At 41.6% G+C, this 23,248-nt stretch overlaps 1 protein-coding gene across 1 annotated transcript; it reads right to left on the bottom strand.

Annotated features, from left to right (window-relative positions):
- Nucleotides 1–547: 547 nt before the first annotated feature.
- ERMAP (erythroblast membrane associated protein (Scianna blood group)) lies at nucleotides 548–21,296 on the bottom strand. Its single transcript, XM_079117628.1, has 12 exons — nucleotides 21,120–21,296; nucleotides 16,127–16,216; nucleotides 15,520–15,858; nucleotides 14,016–14,297; nucleotides 12,099–12,215; nucleotides 11,412–11,444; nucleotides 10,403–10,435; nucleotides 8,218–8,238; nucleotides 7,410–7,430; nucleotides 7,288–7,314; nucleotides 6,798–6,824; nucleotides 548–1,754 (listed from the first exon to the last, which is right to left on the bottom strand). The coding sequence occupies exons 2-12, from the start codon at nucleotides 16,203–16,205 to the stop codon at nucleotides 1,042–1,044; spliced, it is 1,692 nt and encodes a 563-aa protein (XP_078973754.1). The 5' UTR covers nucleotides 16,206–16,216; nucleotides 21,120–21,296; the 3' UTR covers nucleotides 548–1,041.
- Between the last annotated feature and the right edge of the window lie 1,952 nt (nucleotides 21,297–23,248).

Here is a 23,248-nt window from a genome sequence, read left to right as displayed (position 1 = left end):
AATAAGCCATATCACACCCAAAAATCCAATTCATTTTTTTATCCTCCCACCTTCTTATCTTTCAAATACAAAGTCTACCAACAACTTCTTTGAAATCAATGCTGTCTGACCTAAGAGGCTGTTTGCTACACAGTCAAGTCTTCCATTTTAATGGTCTTGTGGGAACAAAAGCTCCATGTGTAGTTGAAACTGCCACTTTTTTCTCATGGGGCCTCTCTCAATCTCAGGAAAGTCTTCAAACTGGCCAGTGCAGCAGACCAACTCTTCTGACTCATCTACCACAACCAATTCCTCTGCCACATACAGCTGAGCTCCTCTGTTTGCGGCAAAGCCTCCCAGCTCCTAACTGTGCTTCTGAGGAGTCTCAGGATTGTGGCTGCTGTATTTAAAATCCCTGGACCTGGTTATCATCAATGCATAAATTAGCTTTTGAAAATGTGCGTTTGTTCTGAATATCTCCAAACTATGTTGTAAACAACATCAAGAAAGTAGAAAAAGTAGGCATGTGTTACCCCTCAACCCTACCCCCGTCTCCTGAAGAAAGAAGGAAGAGAGCATGATCCAAAACATATTTATTCTTAGAAAGTTGACTTTGTGGGCTAGAGGTCTGACTGAGAGTGAGAAAGAGAAAGATGGGGCCAGGGGCATGTGTGGGGGGGCAAACAATCCTTGATAGAATAAGAAGTTAGGGTCTGAGGACCTAATTACACCACTGAAAATACAAATGCAGAGTGAGTAAGAAGCAAGTACTCATGAATACCCCTCGAGGAGAGGACCCTTTCCCCTGAACCTCCACTGAATCTTGAGGTCACCTATTCAACATCACCTAAACCAAGCATTTGTTTTTCAGGGTAACGGGAACCCTAAAAGAAAGGCAGTCTTCAGAATTGAGCTCCGGAAGAGAAGTGGTACAAACTGACATCACAAAAGGATCTGGATTTCAGTTAAAGGGAAGAGATTCTCAGAATCCAGTGTGGACCAAGAAACAGAAATCCAGGGTCCTGGGCTGGATGTCATGGGAACAGGTCATGAGGCACATTCCTAAAAAGAAGGAGCCTGGAGCCCCTGAAGGGCTGGGCGAAGGTCAGAGGGCCAGGACACCATTGGGAGAAGCTCCGGGCCTTGAGGGGGTAGTAAGGAAGGGTTCACCTTCAGGGACACATCTCCATTAGCTTGGCCTTTTCCTTCTGGCTTGGGGACAACTGAGTTCTCTGATTTCTGTAGTTCTGAACAGATGATTAGAGGTGCTGTGTTCTTCCCTCCATCATGAAGACAAGGTTCAAAGAAAGGGCGAAGGGGGCCAGAGAAACTGTCAGTGAAAGTAAAGATGTGGGACTTGTCGGTCACATTGTAGAAGGAGATGAGTCCTGCCTCATAGTCCAGGAAAATCCCCACACACCTTGGAGGCTCTTTCAGGCGGAAGGAGGTCTGCGGGGAGGTGAGAGCTTGGTACTCATTACCACGACTCTGTCGCAAAAGCCAGTGTCCGTTGGCGGGTGAGGCAGTGACCTTCCCCTTCCTGCTCACTGACTCACTACACACCCCAAGGATCCATTTGGTCTTGTCTCCCACGTACACTTCCCAGTAGTGACTGCCAGCCGTGAAGTACTCAGAGCCCAGAACACTGACAACGAAATCAAATCTCTGGGGGTTGTCTGGCACAGGCTGCTTTCTGTCACCAAGCTTCACACATCTCAGGTCCTCAGACAGGATGAGTTTGGGATGTGCTGTGTCTGGGTCCAGGGTCACTGCCACTGCAGAGAGTTAGAGAAATGAGGTTTGGGAAGACTAGGTCTTAAGGAATTTGGGGGGTAGCTTTGGAAGGAGTCATAATCTCTAGGTCTGCAATCACTATCATTGACCTATTTCTTTCTTTCTTTCTTTCTTTTTTTTTTTTTTTTTTTTTTTTTTTTGTGGTGCTAGGGATTGAACCCAGGGCCTTCTGCTTGTGAGGCAAGCACTCTACCAGCTGAGCTATATCCTCAGCCACCCGCCATTTCTTTTCAAGCCCCCCCGGTCCCTGCTACATACATACTAGAACCAAAGAATACTATCTTTCAGGAAGTTGGTCATCGGGCTGGGGTTGTGGCTAGTGATAGAGCACTTGCCTAGCATGTGTGAGGTACTGGGTTCAATCCTCAGTACCACATTAAAAATAAGTAAGTGTTCACAGAAGAAAATGTACAAGCAATCAACAGATATATGAAAAAATGTTCGACATCTCTAGTAATAAGAGAAATGCAAATCAAAACTACCCTAAGGTTTCATCTCACCCTAATTAGAATGGCGATTATCAAGAACACAAGCAACAATAGGTGTTGGAGAGGATGTGGGGAAAAAGGTACACTCATACATTGCTGGTGGGATTGCAAATTAGTGCAGCCACTCTGGAAAGCAGTATGGAGATTCCTCAGAAAGCTTGGAATGGAACCACAATTTGACCCAGCTATCCCACTCCTTGGCCTATACCCAAAGGACTTAAAATCAGCATACTACAGAGATACAGCCACATCAATGTTCATAGCTGCTCAATTCACAATAGCCAGACTGTGGAACCAACCTAGATGCCCTTCAGTTGATGAATGGATAAAGAATCTGTGGCATATATATATACAATGGAATATTACTCAGCCATGAAGAATGACAAAATTATGGCATTTGCAGGCAAATGGATGAAATTGGAGGATATCATGCTAAGTGAGATAAGCCAATCTCAAAAAACTAAAGGACGAATGATCTCGCTGATAAGCGGATGAGGACATATAAGGGGGGGGGGTTAGGAGGGGTTAGCATTAGGGTTAGGGTTAGGTTTAGGGTTAGGGATAAGGAGGGTGGTAAGAATGGAGGAAGGAAGGACTGTATAGAGGGAAAAGAGATGTGGGAGGGGTGGGGGGGGAAGGGAAAAAATAACAGAATGAATCAAACAAGATTGCCCTATGTAAATTTATGATTTTTAATTAAAATAAATAAATAAATAAATAAAAGAGAAAAAAATAAGTAAGTAAAGGCATTGTGTCCATCTACAACTAAAAAAATATTTTAAAAAAAAAGAAATTGGTCATCTGTCAGGGTACTAAGTAAAAAGGGGAAAGTGCTTCACCTGTCTGTGAGGCTGCCTTAATTCTTAGGAAATACCACCTTTGTCTTTGATGTTACAAAGAAATTAATGAATGATATAAACAGACTTTGATGTTAGATGTTCATCTCTAAGCTTAGCTTCATGATCTGTGAAATGGAACTAATAACACAGCCTGCATCACACATGCCTAAAATTTGTTGTTGCCTAAAATTATTATCAGTATGGAGAAAAATATTCTTTCTTGAAGTTGTTGATTATGAAACTCACAGTGAGTCTCCCTATTGTTCTAGAGGAAACAGGTTCTTCTTGGGGAGTTAAATCCATGAAATCCATATTCTGTTGAGGTGGTGGGAGTAAGTTAGACTTTGAATGTGAGACAGGAAGCTTTATAAGTTCTAGAATTCCAACCAAGGTCGCCCAGTATTCTATCAAGTTCAGATACTATGAACAGGAGGGAAATAAAGAGCCTGGAAAATTGATAATGAGCTCAAAGCAGTGAAAATAATCAACTCTACTCAAACAGCAACAAAATTGCCAATTCAATTTATAAGGAATAAAGTGAAAGAGAATGTTAGAGCCATTAGTACACCTGTAACCCCAGCTACTCTGGAGGTTGGGACAGGAGGATCACAGTTCAAGATCAACCTGAGCAATTCAGCAAGACTCTGTTTCAAACTGAAGAAAAATAATTAAGGATTGGGCCTATAACTCAGTGGTGGAGTACCCTGTGTTCAATCCCTACTACCCACTGCTGAAAAAAAAAAAAAAAAAAAAAACCAGAAAAAATTGAAAGATGTACATCTTTTAGAATAAAATTATGAATCTTTTCAAGTCCATATTATTGGGGTATCTGCCAACCCATACCCTTCTTCTCTGAGAATCTTGTCACTATCACCCAAGAAAATTGGTCCACAGAGAAAGAATGTGAATGTGGCAGATTGTATGAAGAGGCAGAAACAGTGACTATTTATCTGATTGTGAGATAGGAAGGACTTTCCAAACCTGAAAGCACCTGAAGATATCACACAAGAAAACATCAATAAAATTGACTACATAAAAATAAATGCTTCTGTATCAAAAATACTATACAGAAATTAAAATGCAAATGAAAAATAATTTGTGACACATATAACAATTAATATATTTTAGAAAGAATCCAGACCAATCAAAAAGGCATCCAAAGGGAACAGGAGCACACAACTCACAAAGAAGAAATACAAAGAACTGATAAACCTAAGGAAAATCTCAAAAATCATATAAAATGTTCCCTTTAAAAATGGGAACAAGACAGGGATGTCCTCTTTCACCACTTCTATTCAACATTGTCCTTGAAACTCTAGCCAGAGCAATTAGGCAGACTAAAGAAATTAAAGGGATACGAATAGGAAAAGAGGAACTTAAGCTGTCACTATTTGCTGATGACATGATTCTATATTTAGAGGATTCAAAAAACTCCTCCTGAAAACTTCTAGACCTCATCAGTGAATTCAGCAAAATAGCAGGTTATAAAATCAACACGCATAAATCTAAAGCATTTTTATATGCAAGCGACAAAACAGCTGAAAGGGAAATGAGGAAAACAACTCCATTTGCAATAGCCTCAAAAAAATAAAATACTTGGGAATCAATCTAACCAAAGAGGTAAAAGATCTCTACAATGAAAACTATAAAACATTGAAGAAAGAAATTGAGGAAGACCTTAGAAGATGGAAAGATCTCCCATGTTCTTGGATAGGCAGAATTAATATTGTCAAAATGGCCATACTACCAAAAGTGCTATACAGATTCAATGCAATTCCAATTAAAATCCCAATGATGTACCTTACAGAAATAGAGCAAGCAATCATGAAATTCATCTGGAAGAATAAGAAACCCAGAATAGCTAAAGCAATCCTTAGCAGGAACAATGAAACAAGGGGTATCACAATACCAGAACTTCAACTATACTACAAAGCAATAGTAACAAAAACAGCATGGTATTGGCACCAAAATAGACAGGTAGATCAATGGTACAGAATAGAGGACATGGTCACAAACCCAAATAAATACAATTTTCTTGTACTAGACAGAGGTGCCAAAAATATGCAATGGAGAAAAGATAGCCTCTTCAACAAATGGTGCTGGGAAAACTGGAAATCCATATGCAACAGAATGAAACTAAACCCCTATCTCTCACTCTGCACAAAAATCAACTCACAATGGATCAAGGACCTTGAAATCAGACCAGAGACCCTGCATCTTATAGAAGAAAAAGTAGGTCCAAATCTTCACCTTGTTGGCTTAGGATCAGACTTCCTTAACAGGACTCCCATAGTATAAGAAATAAAAGCAAAAATCAATAACTGGGACAGATTCAAACTAAATAGCTTTCTCTCAGCAAAGGAAACTATCAACAGTGTGAAGAGAGAGCCTACAGAGTGGGAGAAAATCTTTGCCACTCATACTTCAGATAGAGCACTAATTTCCAGAATATATAAAGAACTCAAAAAACTCTACACAAAGAATACAAATAACCCAATCAACAAATGGGCTAAGGATATGAACAGACACTTCACAGAAGAAGACCTACAAGCAATCAACAAACATATGAAAAAACGTTCACCGGGGCTGGGGAGATAGCTCAGTCGGTAGAGTGCTTGCTTTGTAAGCACAAGGCCCTGGGTTCGATCCCCAGCACCCAAAAAAATTAAAAAAAAGAAAAATAAAAAAACTGTTCACCATCTTTAGTAATAAGAGAAATGCAAATCAAAACTAAGATTTCATCTCACCCCAATTAGAATGGCGATTATCAAGAATACAAGCAACAATAGGTGTTGGAGAGGATGTGGGGAAAAAGGTACACTCATACATTGCTGGTGGGGCTGCAAATTAGTGCAGCCACTCTGGAAAGCAGTGTGGAGATTCCTTAGAAAACTTGGAATGGACCCACCATTTGACCCCGCTATCCCACTCCTCGGCCTATACCCAAAGGACTTAAAATCAGCATACTAAGAGATACAGCCACATGGATGTTCATAGCTGCTCAATTTACAATAGCCAGACTGTGGAACCAACCTAGATGCCCTTCAGCTGATGAATGGATAAAGAAACTGTGGTATATATATATACAATGGAATATTACTCAGCTATAAAGAATAATAAAATTATGGCATTTGCAGGCAAATGGATGAAACTGGAGAATACCATGCTAAGTGAGATAAGCTCAAAAAACCAAAGGACGAATGATTTTGCTGATAAGTGGATGATGACACATAATGGGGGTTGAGGGGAAGAATGAAGAAAGGAAGGACTGTAGAGAGGGAAAAGAGGGGTGGGAGGGGTGGGGGGAAGGAAAAAATAACAGAATGAATCAAACATCATTACCCTATGTAAATGTATGATTATGTACATGGAGTATGCTGTTACTCCATGTACAAACAGAAACAACATGTATCCCATTTGTTTACAATAAAAATAATTTTTTTAAAAAAATCATAAAAAAGTGTAAGAAAATCAAACCTAATATTTATCAGTGCTCTAAAAGAGGGAAGACTTTCTAAATCTAAATGTGAGTCCTAAAAATCACAAAGCTTTTAAATTTTTGATAATCAAATAAATGGATGTGATAAAAATTTTAAATTACAGTCTGCAATAGAAAGGAAAGGGGCAAAACTGAAGGTCATAGAACCTTCAGGGGGATAGGTTCTGAATGTGCATCAATCTGATTGGTGTATCTTACCAAAATGTAGCCGGGCTCTTCTCCAGCCTGAAAAACATAAAAGGGATTTGGATCATGAATGCCTTCTAAAGGTTCATGTGTTGAAGGCTTGGTCCCAACCTGTGACACTATTAGGAGGTGATAGATATTTAGGAGGTAGGGCATAGTGGAAGGAAGTTAGGCCCTTGGGGAATGCCCTTGAAGGAGATATTGGGATTCTAGCCACTTTGTTTTTCTCTTTGCTATCTTGAAGTGAGCAGCATCTTCTTCCACACTCTCTCACCATGATGAACTGCCTCTCCACAAGCCCAAAGGCAAGGGGTCAACCAATTATGGACTGAAACCTCCAAAACTGTAAGCCGAAATAAACCTTTCCTCCTTATAAGTTGTTCACCTCAGGTATTTTGTCATAGCAATGGCGAGTTGACTGACACAAGGAAATTGTTAAAGCAATAAAGAAATCAAGAACTCTCATAGAGCAGGGATCAAACATGGGGAAAGTGCATCTCACCTGAGTTGGCTGCAGCTCTTTTTAACTCTATGGAAGAAGAAACAAAGTGGGTGAGCTATCACTGAGAACCTCAAGACAACAGGAGATAAGTTGGTATGGAAGTTTTAAGAATAGAAACTTACTCAGTTCACTCCGGAGTTTCTCTAAAGAATAAAAATAGTTCAACAAATCAGATGGAGGGCTACTACATACACACAATGCTACTGTCCCATCCTACCCACATTCCTAGAGCAGATCCTCAGTAGCCATACTCTGGAATGTCCACACAAGAATGTCTACATGCAATATCTTCCAACTATGGGCCTTGGGTCCCCAGAGATACAGGAGAGTTAACAAATTCTTATTTGAGCCAAACTTTACCAGCAGACCAAATAAATGACACTTCTCATATCCATAGGTAATGACAAAATGTATATAGATATCGTGGGAGAAGAACAAAATATAAGTTCATTTAAAACTATCACTGAGTCTATATTAGATTTTATCATGTATATTTTCTCCTTATAAAACAAAATAGATCTGTCACATGTCCTGAGATTTTTTTAATAATAAAAAGAGATTCTTATAGATGAAATGGTGGAGGAGCCCTGCTCCAGCATATCCAGTCAGTGGGGAATCTATCCTCCTTGGGTCCCACATAAGGAAATGTCATGTCAAGGTGATAAAAGGGACTCAGATGTCTTCACCTATGGGAGCCATTTCTCTTCCTGGTAAATCATTTCCCATTTAGAGACTAGAAAACAGTTAGGCAAGAAAGAGGAACAGGAATACTTGAGAAAAAAAGCCTCTGAGAGCCAAGAATTTCCCAATCTCATGGCTTGAATTACTTTTGCCCCCTCCCTTCTATCCCAGGAGGTGAAACTGAAATACTCATCCAAAAACAGAGGTGTCAGCAGAAGGAAGTTTGTGCCATGGAGGAGCAGAACTTACTTAGGCCTTTATGGAGTCTTCCTAAAAACCAAGAGAGAGAGAGAGAGACACAAAGAGAAAGAAAGGAGTGAGTATTTGGTTCTTGCCCCTGTATCCCTGGGGCCCCTGAAAGGCCCACCAGACCCTCTCACCATGATGTACTGCCTCCACCCCCAATAATGGAAAGGATGGTAATGTTTCCATTAGTCCCTAAGCCAATACCGTGCCCAGAAATCAGACTCAGGAATCCGAGGCGCTGGTGCCACTCTCTCTGTCCCAGCCTAACCCAGACTTTGGTTCCTCTTTTCTCTTCCCTTTTGAATGTCTGGTTTCATTTCTTCTGAGTGTTTCCATATGTTTGTAATTGCAGTAAAATGGCTTGCTACCCTTTTATAGTCAGCTGTTTATAATATCACATATATGTGAGATCATATTTGTCAAGAATTATTTTTCATTTGCCTTGTATTTTAGCTATTGTAAAACTAGCTAAAAGCCTGGCACTGACTTGGTGATGTAGCGTTATGATTCTCTACATCAACTCCTTGAAGTTATAATTTTCACAAATTTGGAGGTTGCAGGGGTTTTAGGGACATATGCATATGCTTCATATGCTTTGGGGGAGTATTTGTGGTTTCTCTGATGATCTGGTCCACTTGTTCCCTGCCTATCATCGGCCCTCCCAGAGAATTAGAGTCACACACCTGAGTGTACCACCAGGCCTTGTGCTATGGGCTGAGCATGGTTAGGCATTTGGTTTTAGAGGAATGAAGTCAAGTATGTCACAGTTCTTTAGGAGCTTATTAATTCTTTTTCCTTCTTTTCTATCTCTTTAAAAATATTTACTTTTCCCTCCACATTTTTATTGGTGTATAACAGTTGAACATAATGATGGGATTTGTTGTTACATATTAGTACCCACACACAACAGAACAATAAGGAGTTTATGGATTCTAGTTGCCACTTCCTCTGCTAACAGCTTCCATCCACTGGATCATTTTCTTATACTGAGGCAGGTTCTGAATCCTCTCAAGAATATGTGTGGCATAGAAGTAATACTCCTATTTTACAAAGGCAAGGTCTGAAGCTCAGAGGGACATGAAATTTGTTGAAGGTCATCCAGTCAGTAAGTGGCCAAGGAGGCAGGATTCAAATCCAAGTCTGTCTGATTCCTTAAGTCAGAAGCCCTCAACAATTACACCTTTAACTCCTGGGTAGAATGGCCAGAGTATCTGCTGTGTGCACCCCACACTCTCCTCAGCTTAGAGGAGATATAAGAGAGGAGAGGAGAAGAGATACCAGCATCACTGAATTGGGAGCCTTCTGGGCCAGTGACGTGTCTTCCCAGATAGGCTGCAGCAGAGTGTCTAACTTTTACCCTTAGTGACTCACAACACACATTCAATTACTGAAGATGAAATGGCAAGAAGGAAAAGGCGTTCCAGATACTGTAATAGATCTTTAAAAAAAAACTTGTCTCTCTCTCTCTTTTTATTTCTTTCTTTTTTTTTTTTTTTTTTTTTTTTTTTTTTTTTTTTGGTGCCAGGGATTGAACCCAGAAGTGCTTAACCTCGGAGACACATCTCCAGTCCCTTTTACATTTTATTTTGAAACAGGGTCTTGCTAAGTTGTTTAGGACCTCCATTAGTTGCTGAGACCAGCTTTGAACGTGTGATCCTCCTGCCTCAGCCTCCCAAGTCACTGGGATTACAGGCATGCACCACTATACCCAGCAAGATTGTCTTTTTGAATACTGAAAGCAATCAGGTAAAAGAAGTTATTATCTGCATTTTACAGATGAGGAAACCAAAGCTTAGAACAGCAAAGTGACTTTTCCAAGATCTGTAAGTGGCAGACCAGTGATCTGAGTCAGGTGTCACAGAGCCTGTGACCCTTCCCTTGTATCCTCTTTTCATGCCAAGATCATATGAATTCTTGATATTCTCACACATCCCATATAACCATATTAATATATTTTAGATAATATCCAGATTTGTTTTTCAGTGGTTGGTGAAAGGCAGATGAAGACAGCTTATGATGATACAGATCTATTCCTTTTGACCATGGCCTCCCCTCACTGCCACCAAACCCACAGCCCCTTGATGCTTGCAACTAAATTCCAATAATATCAATAGACTATTGGTAATTATGTATAAAGAGAAAGAATATGTTACTTGTTCCTTATATTTTACTTTTTACATATAATTACCTTTTTCTTTTGCATGGTCTGCAAGAAGATTTTCTAGAGGAAGGACAGGAAAAGAAAAATGAGACTCTTTGCCATTACTTTGACGGTGCCTGATTCCTACTGGGTTAACCTGCTCTTGAACCTGTGCGTTTCCGTCCATCTTCTCCACCTCCCTGATCTAGTCTCTCATCATCTCTTATCTGGGCAAAAGAAATGGCAACTCAAATTGTCCCCTATATCCTATATTACTCTTTCTGATTTTTTTCTCAACACTGCAGCCAGAGAGAGATTTCCAAAGCACGATTCTGATCAGACTGTCCCCATTCATTGCTTTACCACTGCTCTTAGGAAAGAGACTGGGATTCTTAAAGTGATCTACAAGGCCTCCCGTGATCCAGCCCCATCATCTCTCCTCTTACTTCTGTGCCTTTTCAGCTCCTCATTTAAGTACTACTCTCTGTGACCATGTTTCTTTCTCAAGCTGTTTTTTCTGCTGGGGATTTTTCCATTCTCTCTTCATTCACAACTTCTGGTCCTTCAAGTCAAATATTAAATCCTCAGCCCTCAAACTGGCTTGATTTCTCCTGCTCAGCCTTCAGAGAACTGGGAACTTTTTTGTGGCATTTGTACATATTTATTTGTGTAATCATTTAATTCATATAATCTCCCTGACTAATTTGAAAGTTCCAGAAGGGCACAGCATTGTCTGCTTGTGCTCATCATTAGATTCCCCAAATTTAGTATGATCTAGGGTCTTTAGTAGACCATTATCAATTATTTGTTGAATGAATAAAATCTTTCCCATATTTAACCTATGAATAATGAGCTCATAGACATAAGTCACCAAACATACCAGAAGGCCAGCTATTAAAGTAAGAGCTACTGAAAACTGAAAGCAATGGATTTAGAGTCCATCACCACCACCAAGGACAGCAGATGATAGGTATATAATTTTTACTAGTGAATGCTGGATATACAAAATTCAGCAAAACAGAGAAATATCTCCCCCAGCCCAGCCCAGGACACTTACCTACCTCCATCACCTGTTCATAGAGAAGCTTCTCTAGAAGGGAGAGAGAAAAAAGGGTCAGCTGATCTTGAGGAAGGGTTTTTACTAACAAGCATACTTGTCCCAAGATGGACCAAAGGTTTGTGCCCCTTTTTAAAGATTAGAGGATTTCAAACCATCAAAAGAGGGGAGGGGGCTGGGGCTGGGGCTACAGCTAGCTCAGTTGGTAGAGTGTTTGCCTCGTAAGCACAAGGCCCTGGGTTCAATCCCCAGTACTGCAAAAAAAAAAAAAAAAAAAAAGAAGAGGGGAGAGGTGTTGGGTTATATAACTTTCCAAGTCCATTGCAACAATGAGAGCCTGTGAATGTGACCATTTTAATGAGGGTTTTATCCAATGAATATAATTGGATTTCCTAATTAAAAGGCTCTAATTTCTTCATTCATTAGAAGGCTGAGGTGACTAATTATTGTCTAATACCTCAAAGGATAAGAATTCATAGCCCTGCCCAGGGTCTTTCTGCAGTTTATTTTATTCCCTCTGCAATGGGAGTCCCTGGGGCATGGGTCTACCAGTTTCCTCCCAAATAACTTGCTGAGTCTCCAACCCACAGGTAAGTGTCATGCCTACATCCACTTTCTCCTGGTCTTTTCCCAGAGAAGTTGCAGTACTGCTTCCCATCATCCTGGACTCCTTTCCCACCTACTTACCTTTTGATCTTCTTTGCTTCCAGATGAGGCAAATACCTGCTGTGATGAGCAGACCCAGGACTGGCAGGACCACAGCCAGAGCCACTGCTGAGGAGGACAGCTTTCCTGGGGATGGGGCTGAATCAGAGACCACCCATGAGCACTCCCAGGAAGACATCTGAGAGCTGCTCCTGTCTCAGACGCAAATCATCAGCAAATCATCACGTGCCTCCCAGCACCTCCATCACCCCAGGGAGAGGCTCTGACCAAAATTGATGAGGCTCTTTGTTCTCTTGGTAAGTGGGATGTTAATATCTCAGCAAGGGTTTTGATGGCTCGGCCTGAAGACAATAGTTTTTTTTTTTTTTAATTTATTTATTTTAATTAAAAATAATAAATATACATAGGGAAATCTTGTTTGATTCATTCTGTTATCTTTTCCCTTCCCCCCACCCCTCCCACCCCTCTTTTCCCTCTATACAGTCCTTCCTTCCTCCATTCTTACCACCCTCCTTATCCCTAACCCTAAACCTAACCCTCACCCTAATGCTAACCCCTCCTACCCCCCATTATATGTCCTCATCCGCTTATCATTCGTCCTTTAGTTTTTTGAGATTGGCTTATCTCACTTAGCATGATATCCTCCATGAAGACAATAGTTTTAACTCAGCTTCTCAACCACAATCTCATCCTGCCTGAAACTCAATAGAAAAATAGTCCTGGGACTTCAAAGACCTGCAAGTGCACAGCCTAGTAATCACCCACAGCTTCTCATGAGCTGGCCAACTCCCCCTACCTCTCCCTTCAAACCCCTTTGCTCTGGTCTGGAATAGCTGAAAGCAGCGTCTTGGCCCCCAGCACCAGAAGCAGCAAAATAACTCTAGGTGCTATAGCAGCAGGCCTGAAACCTAATCAGGAGAGACAGAAGGAAAGAAAGAAGAAAGAAAAGGAAAAGGAGAGAAGAGGGCTGTGACAAATGGTGGCAAGCCCAGACTGGGTGTGTGTCCTTGCTGAACCACTATGTGACCCTAGGCAAGAGATCCAACCTGGTTTCCGGCATCTGTAAAATGGGAGTGATAAGAATCCCCATCCCTGAGGGCTTGGAGAGGTGTAAAGAGATCAGTCAAGTTAAGCACTTAGCACCCAGGGAGGGACAGTGGCAGTAGAAAGAAAAGAGGGGAGGGGAACAGAAGAATAAAAAGGGGAAGAGATTAACAAATGTCCATGACCCCTCCCCACCCCAAGACTCCAGCCACAGTCTATCTTTCATGGCTTTAAAATCACCATTCTCTTCCATATGACTCCATGCTCAAGGGTCTTTTTAAAAGGTTTATACCTTTATTTATTAATTCTACTTCCAGAAACACATAGTAAGAAAATAATCAGCGTCACTTCCCAAACCCATGCAAAGACATTCATCGCACCATTAATTGCAATGCGAGGAGAAATTGGGAAAAGTTCAGATGCCCAGACATAGGCTTTGGTTAATTTTTATCATCCTGTAGCTGTACAAAGAAATACTATGCAGCCCCTAAAATCATGAAGAGAATTACCTAAGGACATGGATAAAATATGCTCATGACATGGGAAGTGAAGGGAAACCCCCTTACAAGAATATCTTCACATAAACAGACACACACACACACACACACACACACACACACAAACTCAGCAATACATGCAACTCTAAAGTCTTGAAAGAAATACACCAAGATGCCAGCAGTGCTTCTCTACAATTTATGAAATTATAGTCCATTTTTTTTGGTTTCTTTAACATCTTCTATATTTTCAAGTTTACTTGAAAATATGCTTTGTTCTTAGAATTTAAAACATTTGCTTTGTTCTTAGAATTTAAAACATTTGAAAAGTCTTTATAATGTTTCGGGTTGAGTAGGAGTTTCCTCCAGACCTATCGGGTGCTTCCACTCTGGCCTTTACCTTCTATAACCATGGCTGTGGTCTTCTCTTGGCCAAGGACCATGTTGCGGATGGTGCAGGACACATTCCCCAGAGTGCTGTCCCTGACTCTGCTGGACACAGTTGTTCGGAAGAGCCCGGTTTCATCCAGGGAGTGGGCCTCGGACAGGGATAGAAGCACCCTGCCTTCAGGGTCTCTCCATTCAGCCCAAGGCTGGGGGAACCATCCCGCAGACCTGCACACAAGCTGTATCCATCCAGCGTCGAAGCCCTTCATGTGGATGTAGGGATCAGAACCTAGAACTGGAGAGAAGAGACTGCCTGGCTGAACCAGCCCAGAAACAGACTGGCAGGGCCTCAGCGAGGGCATGGTTCTAGCCAGAGCCCTTGCCCACCCGCTTCCAGCCTCTTCTGATGAACAGGAGCAGCTATTATCGAACTTCAATGCCTGCCTTCTCCTCACTCTACCAGTCTCCTCCCAATGGGATAAGAAAATGTCTAGCTTTACCCAAATACATTTGAAATCCACCCATAGCTGTAAGTGTAGCACATGATACCTAGTCCCCTAGCACCTCAGTTTCCCCCCTCCCCAGGATTTAAAAACAAATTTTAATCATCTAGTTATTTATTGATTTTTTTGTAATATTAGGGATTGAACTGAGGGGCACTCTACCATGGAGCTACAACCCCAGTCCTCTTTATTTTTTATTTTGAGACAGGGTCTCATTAAGATCCTGTGCTGGCCTCAAACTGGCAATCCTCTTGCCTCAGCCTCTCAAGTTGCTGGGATTAGAGGTATGCCCCACCACACCCAGGTGGCACCTCAGTCCCTTTAAAAAATTATTTTGCACCTCAGAGGACTATGTGTTTAGAAAGAGTCTTTATATCAACAATTGTGTTTTTGCTTTTCAGGGCTGGGGATCAAACCCAGGGCCTCACTCATGCCAGACAAATGCTCTAACACTGAGCCCAGGCCTTGTATATGTTTAAGGAATTGATTTACCCCCTCTTTTCAGTGTGACTAATCTATGAACAAAAGATATTCGGTGAGTGATCAGGTGGAAATGGCTGTCACTCAAGCAAATGCAAAGGACTTGGGTTGAGTTGGATTCTGGGTAGGCTGATTCTTTAAAAACGTTGAAGATAGTTTGAGAAACACTATCTCTACCTTCCTGGCTCTTCAAGTACTCTGGAAGCCCAGAAGAGGACCCATTAAGTACATCTATGTCACAGCTGCGATTCTGGCCCTTGAAATCGTAGTTATGAGTTCCTTGATAATAGAGCAAAGAACCAGGATCTTCGTTGTACAGTGTTTTCCAAAGTCCCTGTTCCCTCCTCATCAGAAACCACAGTCGCTGCTCCGAGTGAGTTCCGTGGGACCGGCTGGGTAAGGCTGAGCGATCCAGGCAGTAAAAACTGTGCTTGCAGATGAAAGAAAATTCTAGATAGGGAGGGACAAAGCAGGTACTAACGAAGCCTATCTAACTGTCACAAATGACCCCAGGCACCTCAACCCCATCCTAACCTGCAACCTGAAGTGTCACGGTGCCCTCTCGACTCAGGTTTCCGACCTGGATCTGACATTGGTATGGACCTCGGTCCTCAAGGGTCACGTTGCGGATCTGCAGAGTGACACTTCCCTCCCGGGCGTCTCTCATCAGCGCCGTCCTGCCCTTATATTCCGGGATCAGCTCTTCATCCCTGTCTTTTCCATCCCGGAACACATGAACAGCCTGGGAGCGCTGCGATGGAGAGGGCCGCAGCCACCTTATCTGCTTGGGCACCACCGCCGGCCAGAGGGACACAGGGCAGGGCAGCTCGGCTGTGCCCCCTAGCGGGGCCAGGAGGAACTTGCTGACATCTCCTGGGCGACACCGAATCCAAAAAAAAGATAAAAGATAAAAGACTTCGGAAGGGAAGGGATGGGAAGGAATATGCAGAAAGAAATTGGGAAGGGATAAGGACGGGGATATACTGGGGGAAGGCCAGAGCCCGCGAAAAGCACTGGAAAGGACTGGGAGAAGACGGCAACCCAACAAGAAATAAGATCTCGGAGCCACGCCTCCTTATTCTGGCGACTCCCCGGTCAGATGTCCAGTCCCCCGCAGGGAAAGAAGTTCCCAAACTCCTACCTGACAGGTGCGCAGGCATCTGCAGGAAGACCAGAGTGATGAGGCAGCTAGAGAACCAGGAGCCAGAAGAACTTGCCATCTCTTTCCGAACTAAGACAACAGAAGGCGGCGGGTGAGCTTGGCAGGAGAGACCATATCACTTAGGAGCTGGGGATGAGACCCAGACCCCATGGCCTGTGCGCAAGAACCACACAGACCTGCTCCCAAGCCCAGCTCCACTACTTACCCCGGTGTAACATTGTGACTGAACTTCTCTGAAATTCTGCTTCTTCATCTTTAAAATGGTATACTAACCATGCCTTCTTGCAGCATTATTGTTTGTTCGTTTGTTTTTTTCGCAATACCACAGTGCTGGGGATTCGAACCCGGTTCTTGCTCATGCTAGGCAAGCACTCTACGAGATGGGCTATATCGTCAGCACTTTGCAGCATTATTGTGAGGGCAGAAGGAGCTAAGTGCTCTGGGAGCCTGGTCTCCTGGTTAAATCTATAAATATTGTGAGTGAAGATGATGGTGGGGAGGAGCACTGAGTTTGATTTAGAAAGCATGAGGAAGAGTCTGGGAGAATGAGAACTTATACCCAGAGATAACCAAGTAAGTACAGGTCAGAGTACTGGCCTCTTGCATTTAGTGTCCAGGCCACGCTTGAGAAGTGCCTGTTTCAAACCAATCTTCACCCACCATATAGCCTGGAACTCATCTCTGAACATCTTTCAAGGTGACACACAACAAACTCATCTTCGAACTCCTTCCAGTTCATCATGAAAGCACTAATCCTACAAATTCAGAATCTGAGTTGGAAAGACTTGGTTTCCAACTGCCCTTTTACTAGCTCCCTACCCTGGTTCTTAATCTATGAAGAGGGGACCTTCTTCACAGGTGAGTGAGAGGATTCAAAGACAGGAAAGTGCAAAGCACAGACCACAGCTGCCCCACAGGACAAGTGCTCACTAAATATGGAGCTGTTGTTAAAATTACCAAACTAAAAGAAGACAGTGATCAACTGGAAGATAGAGATGACTGTGTGCACTGCCCACAGGAGACCCCACAGGGTTCCTACTGTAAAACTCTGCCCCCACCTACTTGCTACTGCCTGAAACTCCTTCAACAGGAAACACACTCTCTAGTGCAATGAGGATAAAGTTTATAAACACTCTTGTAAGAGAGAACCCTCAAATTCTCCTCACAGTTTCAGATCCTTTCCAAAAAGGAGGTCTTTGTAGAGGTCAGCAAGCCTGTTTCCAGAAGGTCATGGATTGGGCACAAATGAGACTTGGAGCGTGTGTCAAAGGGAGATTGAGAAGCCAAAGGTCGAACTTCAAGCACTAAACACATTATTGTTTCAAACATCCAATTCTGTTTTTTCTCATGGTAAAAAGGACACTGTTTTAGGTTTGGTTTTGGTTTTTAATATTAATCAATACAAACATACTCTGTAATCCCCCAGAGCAAGAGGCTATAGTGAGGTTAGGACATTTTTTTTTTTTTTAACCTCTATCTCACCTACTTACCTATAGGTTATCAGCTACTCAGAAAATGAAAAAAAAAAAAAAAAAAAAAAAAGAAGAAGAAGAAATTAAGTAAATGAGAAAAATTCTCTACTTAATCAGTTATTATTGAAGTTGAAAGTAAGTAGGGTCCAGGATCTCCACAAGTCCCACAATTTAGCAATAATTATCAAATGATTTATGAATCTAAGGAAGTGTAATTCATTAAGAAATCCCCACAATCCTCAAACCCCTCAATTTCATGCTGATTTTAAAACACACCTGAGTAGATATGCCCAGCCTGGGACCCAGAACTCCCAACTAAACAGAGGCTACCTGAAATCCACTAAGAGGAGACCTCTATGGACCTGTGTTTTTAGGTGCAGACAATTAATGAAGTGCTTAAGAGGGTCCAGTCCTGGCTTTGCCATTTCCTAGCTGGTGGCCTTAGCTGAATTTACTTCTCCAAACTTCCTCTCACTCACACGGTAAATGAAGTTAATAATTGTACCAATCTTGTAAAAAGAGGGTTATAGTGAGAATCAAAGAAATTCATGTGAAATGATTTGCACTGGGTACTGAAAATAAAAAATCAAGTAAGTTCCGATCAGGTTGTTGCTCTGTGTTAAAAGGCAATTGAGGTGACTTCAGGAGAAGTCTCCCTGAAGCACATCACCAAGCTGCAGATGAATGGAAAGCAACCTTAGGAACAGACTAACCTAAGAAAGGATGACATCAGAAGTAGGGTACTCACTCTCCAGTCACAAGAGCAAAGCAAGTTAAAGCCATGATTAGGTGTTACTTGTTGTCCTTCAAACTATCAAATATTATAAACAGCAATAAAACCCAGTTATCACACGCATGGGCAAACTGACCTGCTTTCCATTACTAAACAACTTTCACAAGGACAATTTAGCAATAATTTTCAAATGATTCTTGAATATGCAAAAATTTTAATTCATTAATTTTACTTCCAGTGAAGGATCTCAAGGAAATAAATAAGAATTTGCACAGGGATTTGATGGTGAGGATGCTCATCACACAGTTATTCATAAAAGGGAAAAACTAAAAACAACTTACTAAAATGGGAACAGTTAATTATGGTACATTCTTACAATGGAATACTACATAGCATTTATAATACATGATAGAACAGTCTTTAATAGTCCTGAGAAATTGTCACTATATTCCAAACAATACTTTTTTTTTTAAACTACATATAGTATGATACGATTTGGAGGAAAGAGGTAAGAATGGAGATATCAAACAGTGGCTACTCCTGGGACTAGGGAGAGGATTAAGGTGATCCTATGGGTTTCCTTGTGTATTTTCCTTTATATTTTCCCAATTTTCTGCCTCAAACATGTATTATTTGGGTTGTCAGAAAACAAAGTAATTAAGAGGAGGAGGAGATGCTTAAGAAGGGAAGGAGAAAGAGCAGGAGCAGAGTCAGAGGTCCCCATGAGTTTCAGTTCACAGAAGCTGTAGCCACAATGGCTCAGTGGGGGCCTCTAACCCAGAGTGTGGAGGGTAAGATTAAGGAGCACTGCCTGGTGAGTATTTTGTTAATGGATGTAAAAACCATTTGGTCACCATACGGATCTCTAGGTTTGATTCTTCCGATTTGATTGGCCGGGATGGCCCCTTCCTCCATCACATTCTCATGTAACATGTACGAACATTACAGTAGTCAGCATTCTATTAGTGTATGACTGAATTAACATGAACTCAAATGTATTTTTAATTTCTATATGGTTCTAGATTGACAATAGCTCCCATTTATTGCATCTTAGATACTCTACAAATACTATCTTCAGTACTGACAACAACCCTGAAAGTAGATATTGTTGACCTTTTACATTTAGAACAGGAAAGGCAATTATGCACACGTCAAGGTACTGTGCCAGTGAGATTGCTGGAATCCTTTCTGGAAGCAGAGTGCAAAACATGGGTAAATAGATGCATGAATGAATGAACGCATGCATGCATAGCTCTGTATTATGAGTTACAAAATGGGCAAACGACTTCCTCACTTTATAGAATAGTTATCATGGAATTCCTTTATGAAGACATTTCCCTAATAAGTATAAAATATGATTCCCTTTCCTAAAGTTTAACATACATGCCACAATTTGGGGCTTTTTCTCTCCTACTTATTATAAGAAAGTTTAGAAATCCCCCACCCAATTTTTAATCATTTATAATGTTTCTTTGAATCTTTTTTAAATTTTTAGTTGCAGATTGACACAATACCTTTATTCTATTTATTTATTTTTTATGTGGTGCTGAGGATCAAACCCAGTGCCTCACATGTGCTAGTCAAGTGCTCTACTACTGAGCTACAACCCCAGCTTGTTTCTTCAAATCTTTTTTTCATGCATGTATATAACCTTTCTAAAAATTAGGACCATCCTATATCATCTTGATATCTGATATTTTCACCAAGCACTACAGTGTGCACATTTTCCAATACCATTAAATATTCTTTTAATGGCTTCAGTATTCCATCATGAACATGTGAGAATTTTTTAAACAATTTTGTGTTATAGGATATCTCTCCATTGTTTTTTAATGCATTGCTGTTCTAAACATTGCTACAAGTGATGTTCACTTGATCGATGGGCTGGAATCAAGAGGTTTAGTCCTAATGGTAGAGTAGCCCCTAACTACCTGTGTGACTTTACACAGTTAAACAAGTCACTTAACTCTTAGGCCTTGAGTTTCTCATCTTCCAAATAGAAAGAGTGTTAATTTGCATTGCCAAACCGCCCTTCAGAAAGGTCATATCAATTTATCAAATATGATAAATAACTTATTTCCCACAATCTTGCCCTCAGTGGATATTATCAATTAAAATTTTGTTGTTGTTGTTGTTGCTTTGGTAACAAAAGGCATCTCTTTTCTAAAAATGTGATGGTCTTTCATTTTCATTTAAATTTCTTTGATAACTCATTTGTTATTTGGGCTTTGACAATGATCTGCCTATGTATTTTGTTCATTTTCTGTTGGAGGGTTTGTTTGTTTCTTAATGGCTTCCAAAATGATTCACATAAGTAAGCATTTCCACTGTACATGTTGGAAATATTTTCCCCCAGGCAGTCATTTACATTTCAAATTTGAAACTGTTGAATTTTAAAAACTTATTAACCAGAAAAAAGATTACTACAGACAGTCCCTTGCCAATCCCAAGCAGGTTAAGAAGACCCTGCCAGTCTACAAATGATCATTCTGACATCGCACAGCACAGAACCCAGCAAATAGTACAGGCTAACTACATATTAGTTATAATACTAATAATGATGACAATAATAGCTTCTGTCTTTAGGCAAGTCTGTCTGTCCTTGTCCCCTTTTATGTTCCTTAAATTAAAACTAACTACTGTCCAATTTTATCCTTTAAGACAAAAGGATGTGAAGTAGAAGAAAGGGGATCATTTCTCTACTGAACCTCAGAATCCCAAGAAATCTAAAGGACTAAAAAGAATGAAAAGAGGGAAGAGAACTCACCACCTCTGGAAACAGGGTCCCTTGTCGCTCAGCAACTGGAGTTTCCAAGCAGGGACGTCTCCTTGCCCTATGCAGGGAGATCAGGCATCAGGCCAGAATGTCAGGAAGGGTCCCAGGAGGTGGGCCTGGGAAAAGTTCATATTTTTATTCTAAAGACCAAAGCCCCAAGCCAGGGGCTCCCTCTGCCCCACTAACTCCCTTCTTGCTGTCCCTATAAACAAACAAGCAACGCCCTGCCTGCCTGTTTGTTCCTGATAAAGGAGCACAGCAGAGAGGAGGCTCCCTAAAAGCGAGGGAACCACCGAGGGCCATGGGGCCTAAGGGACCTTTGCCCTGACTCCCTTTTCCTCCAGTCTGATGGCCAATAGTGATTCCCTCTGCTATGATTTGATCCTATCACACCCTTTCCGAAAACCTTGCCCCGCTTCACTTTTCAAATCAGAGTAAATTAGAAGATTGGTTTCAGAGACACTCACAAATTAGCCACATTCTTTAATTCACTACCTTTATCTCCAACCACACCTTGGTGTGTGTTTTCCAACAAGCAAACGTGCTTACTGTCGCGCAACATGTGATAAACCCTTTCCCGCCTGTCTTAATATCCATAATTGTATGTGCATAATATCCCTAACTGTATCCTTAATAATGCATTGTATACTTGTATGTAGTTTGAGCTTTATAAAGATGCACTCATTACACAATGAGTTGCTTTTTTCACTCAATATTATTTTCTAAACCTAGCAGGTTCTTATGGTGCCCATACCATGTCCCCTCAATTCATCCAGTTTCAGAGGAGCTGAGACTTGTAGGCAAGCTGCCAGTGTACCACCTCACTGGCACAGCATTTCTTGGCTTCCCTGTGTCAGACTCTACAACGTCTCTGCAGGCCTTTCAGCCTGTGGGCAGCCCAGGAGTTCACCCAAGTTCATGCCTCAGGGGTATCAACCTGTGGTGATGGGAGTCAGTGGGAAATGCTCCAACCTCACACCTGCAGAGGAACACTTCTGAGCCATATTCTAGGTGATTCCGTGGAGAGTTCCCAATGGGACTGAGCAGGGCAGCCCACAGTCATAAGTAGCTCAAAAATGCCGATGATCTCAGCTTTTCTTCCTTTTTTCTCACTCCCATTTCTGCTTCCTAGGATCACTTCCTAAATAAACTTGCACTGAAGGGTTTGCTTTGCTCCCCGCGTTTGGGTGAGTGCAAATTAAGACTGTAATTCATCCAAAGTGTAAGGTCCAATACCGATTTCCCAACACTGCCAAAGGAAAAGGAAACTCAACCAGGTTGCCTCACAGAGTTCAGGAATATTCATTCACTGCTATAGAGTACCAAATACATCAAGTTCGTCTGGTCCTTTGCTTAAAGAAATATGGGTTATTTCTTTTTCTTTTACAAACAGTGATGCTCTGGAATCCCTTGCTTCCTTCCTTCTCTCCTTCCTTCCTTCCTCCCTCCCTCTTTCCTCCCTCCCTCTTTCCCTCCCTTCTTCCTGTCCTCCCTTACTTCCTTCCTTCTTTGCTTCTGGTACTGGGATTGAGCCTCATGGCTTTACATTAAGCCACATCCCCAGTCCTAAAATTCTTGATAGAACCATTTCACAGTTCCTATGTACAAACTCCTCCAGGACAGTAGTTCTCAGTGTGTGTTATGTGGTCCATGAGCCCTGGAAGTCCCTGAGACCCTTTCAGGAGGTCCACCAGGCAGGTCAGAATGATGCTCACATTAACACAATGGCGTTATTTGCCTTTTTCGCTGTGTTGACATTTCAGGGACACCACAAAAGTAATGATAGACAAAACCGCTGGCACCTTAACACACATCAATGAGTGACACCAACCTGCGGTGAAAGCTACTAATTTTATTACATTTCAACCCTTGGAGACATACCTTTTCAATACTCTGTGGAACCAAAGGGGAAGGAAGCGGTTCTGCTGTTTATCAGTCTTATGACTTTCTCAAGGACACACACTACGGTGCTTGAACTGTGGGCTGAAGAAGTCACTCAGCTCAGGGAGTGCCATTCTTACCTGAGAGGACAACTCACATACCATGGTCACTCAGACTTTGGGACTCGTTAGGTATTTTATCCCCAAGGAAAGAGGCACACCTGTCATTTCAAGAAGAAC

The sequence above is a fragment of the Sciurus vulgaris genome, assembly GCF_902686455.1.
Source record: "Sciurus vulgaris genome assembly, chromosome: 1".
In the NCBI taxonomy this organism is placed as follows: Eukaryota; Metazoa; Chordata; class Mammalia; order Rodentia; family Sciuridae; genus Sciurus; species Sciurus vulgaris.
The sequence above is the reverse complement of the archived record's forward strand: the minus strand, read 5'-3'. Positions and strand labels throughout refer to the sequence as shown.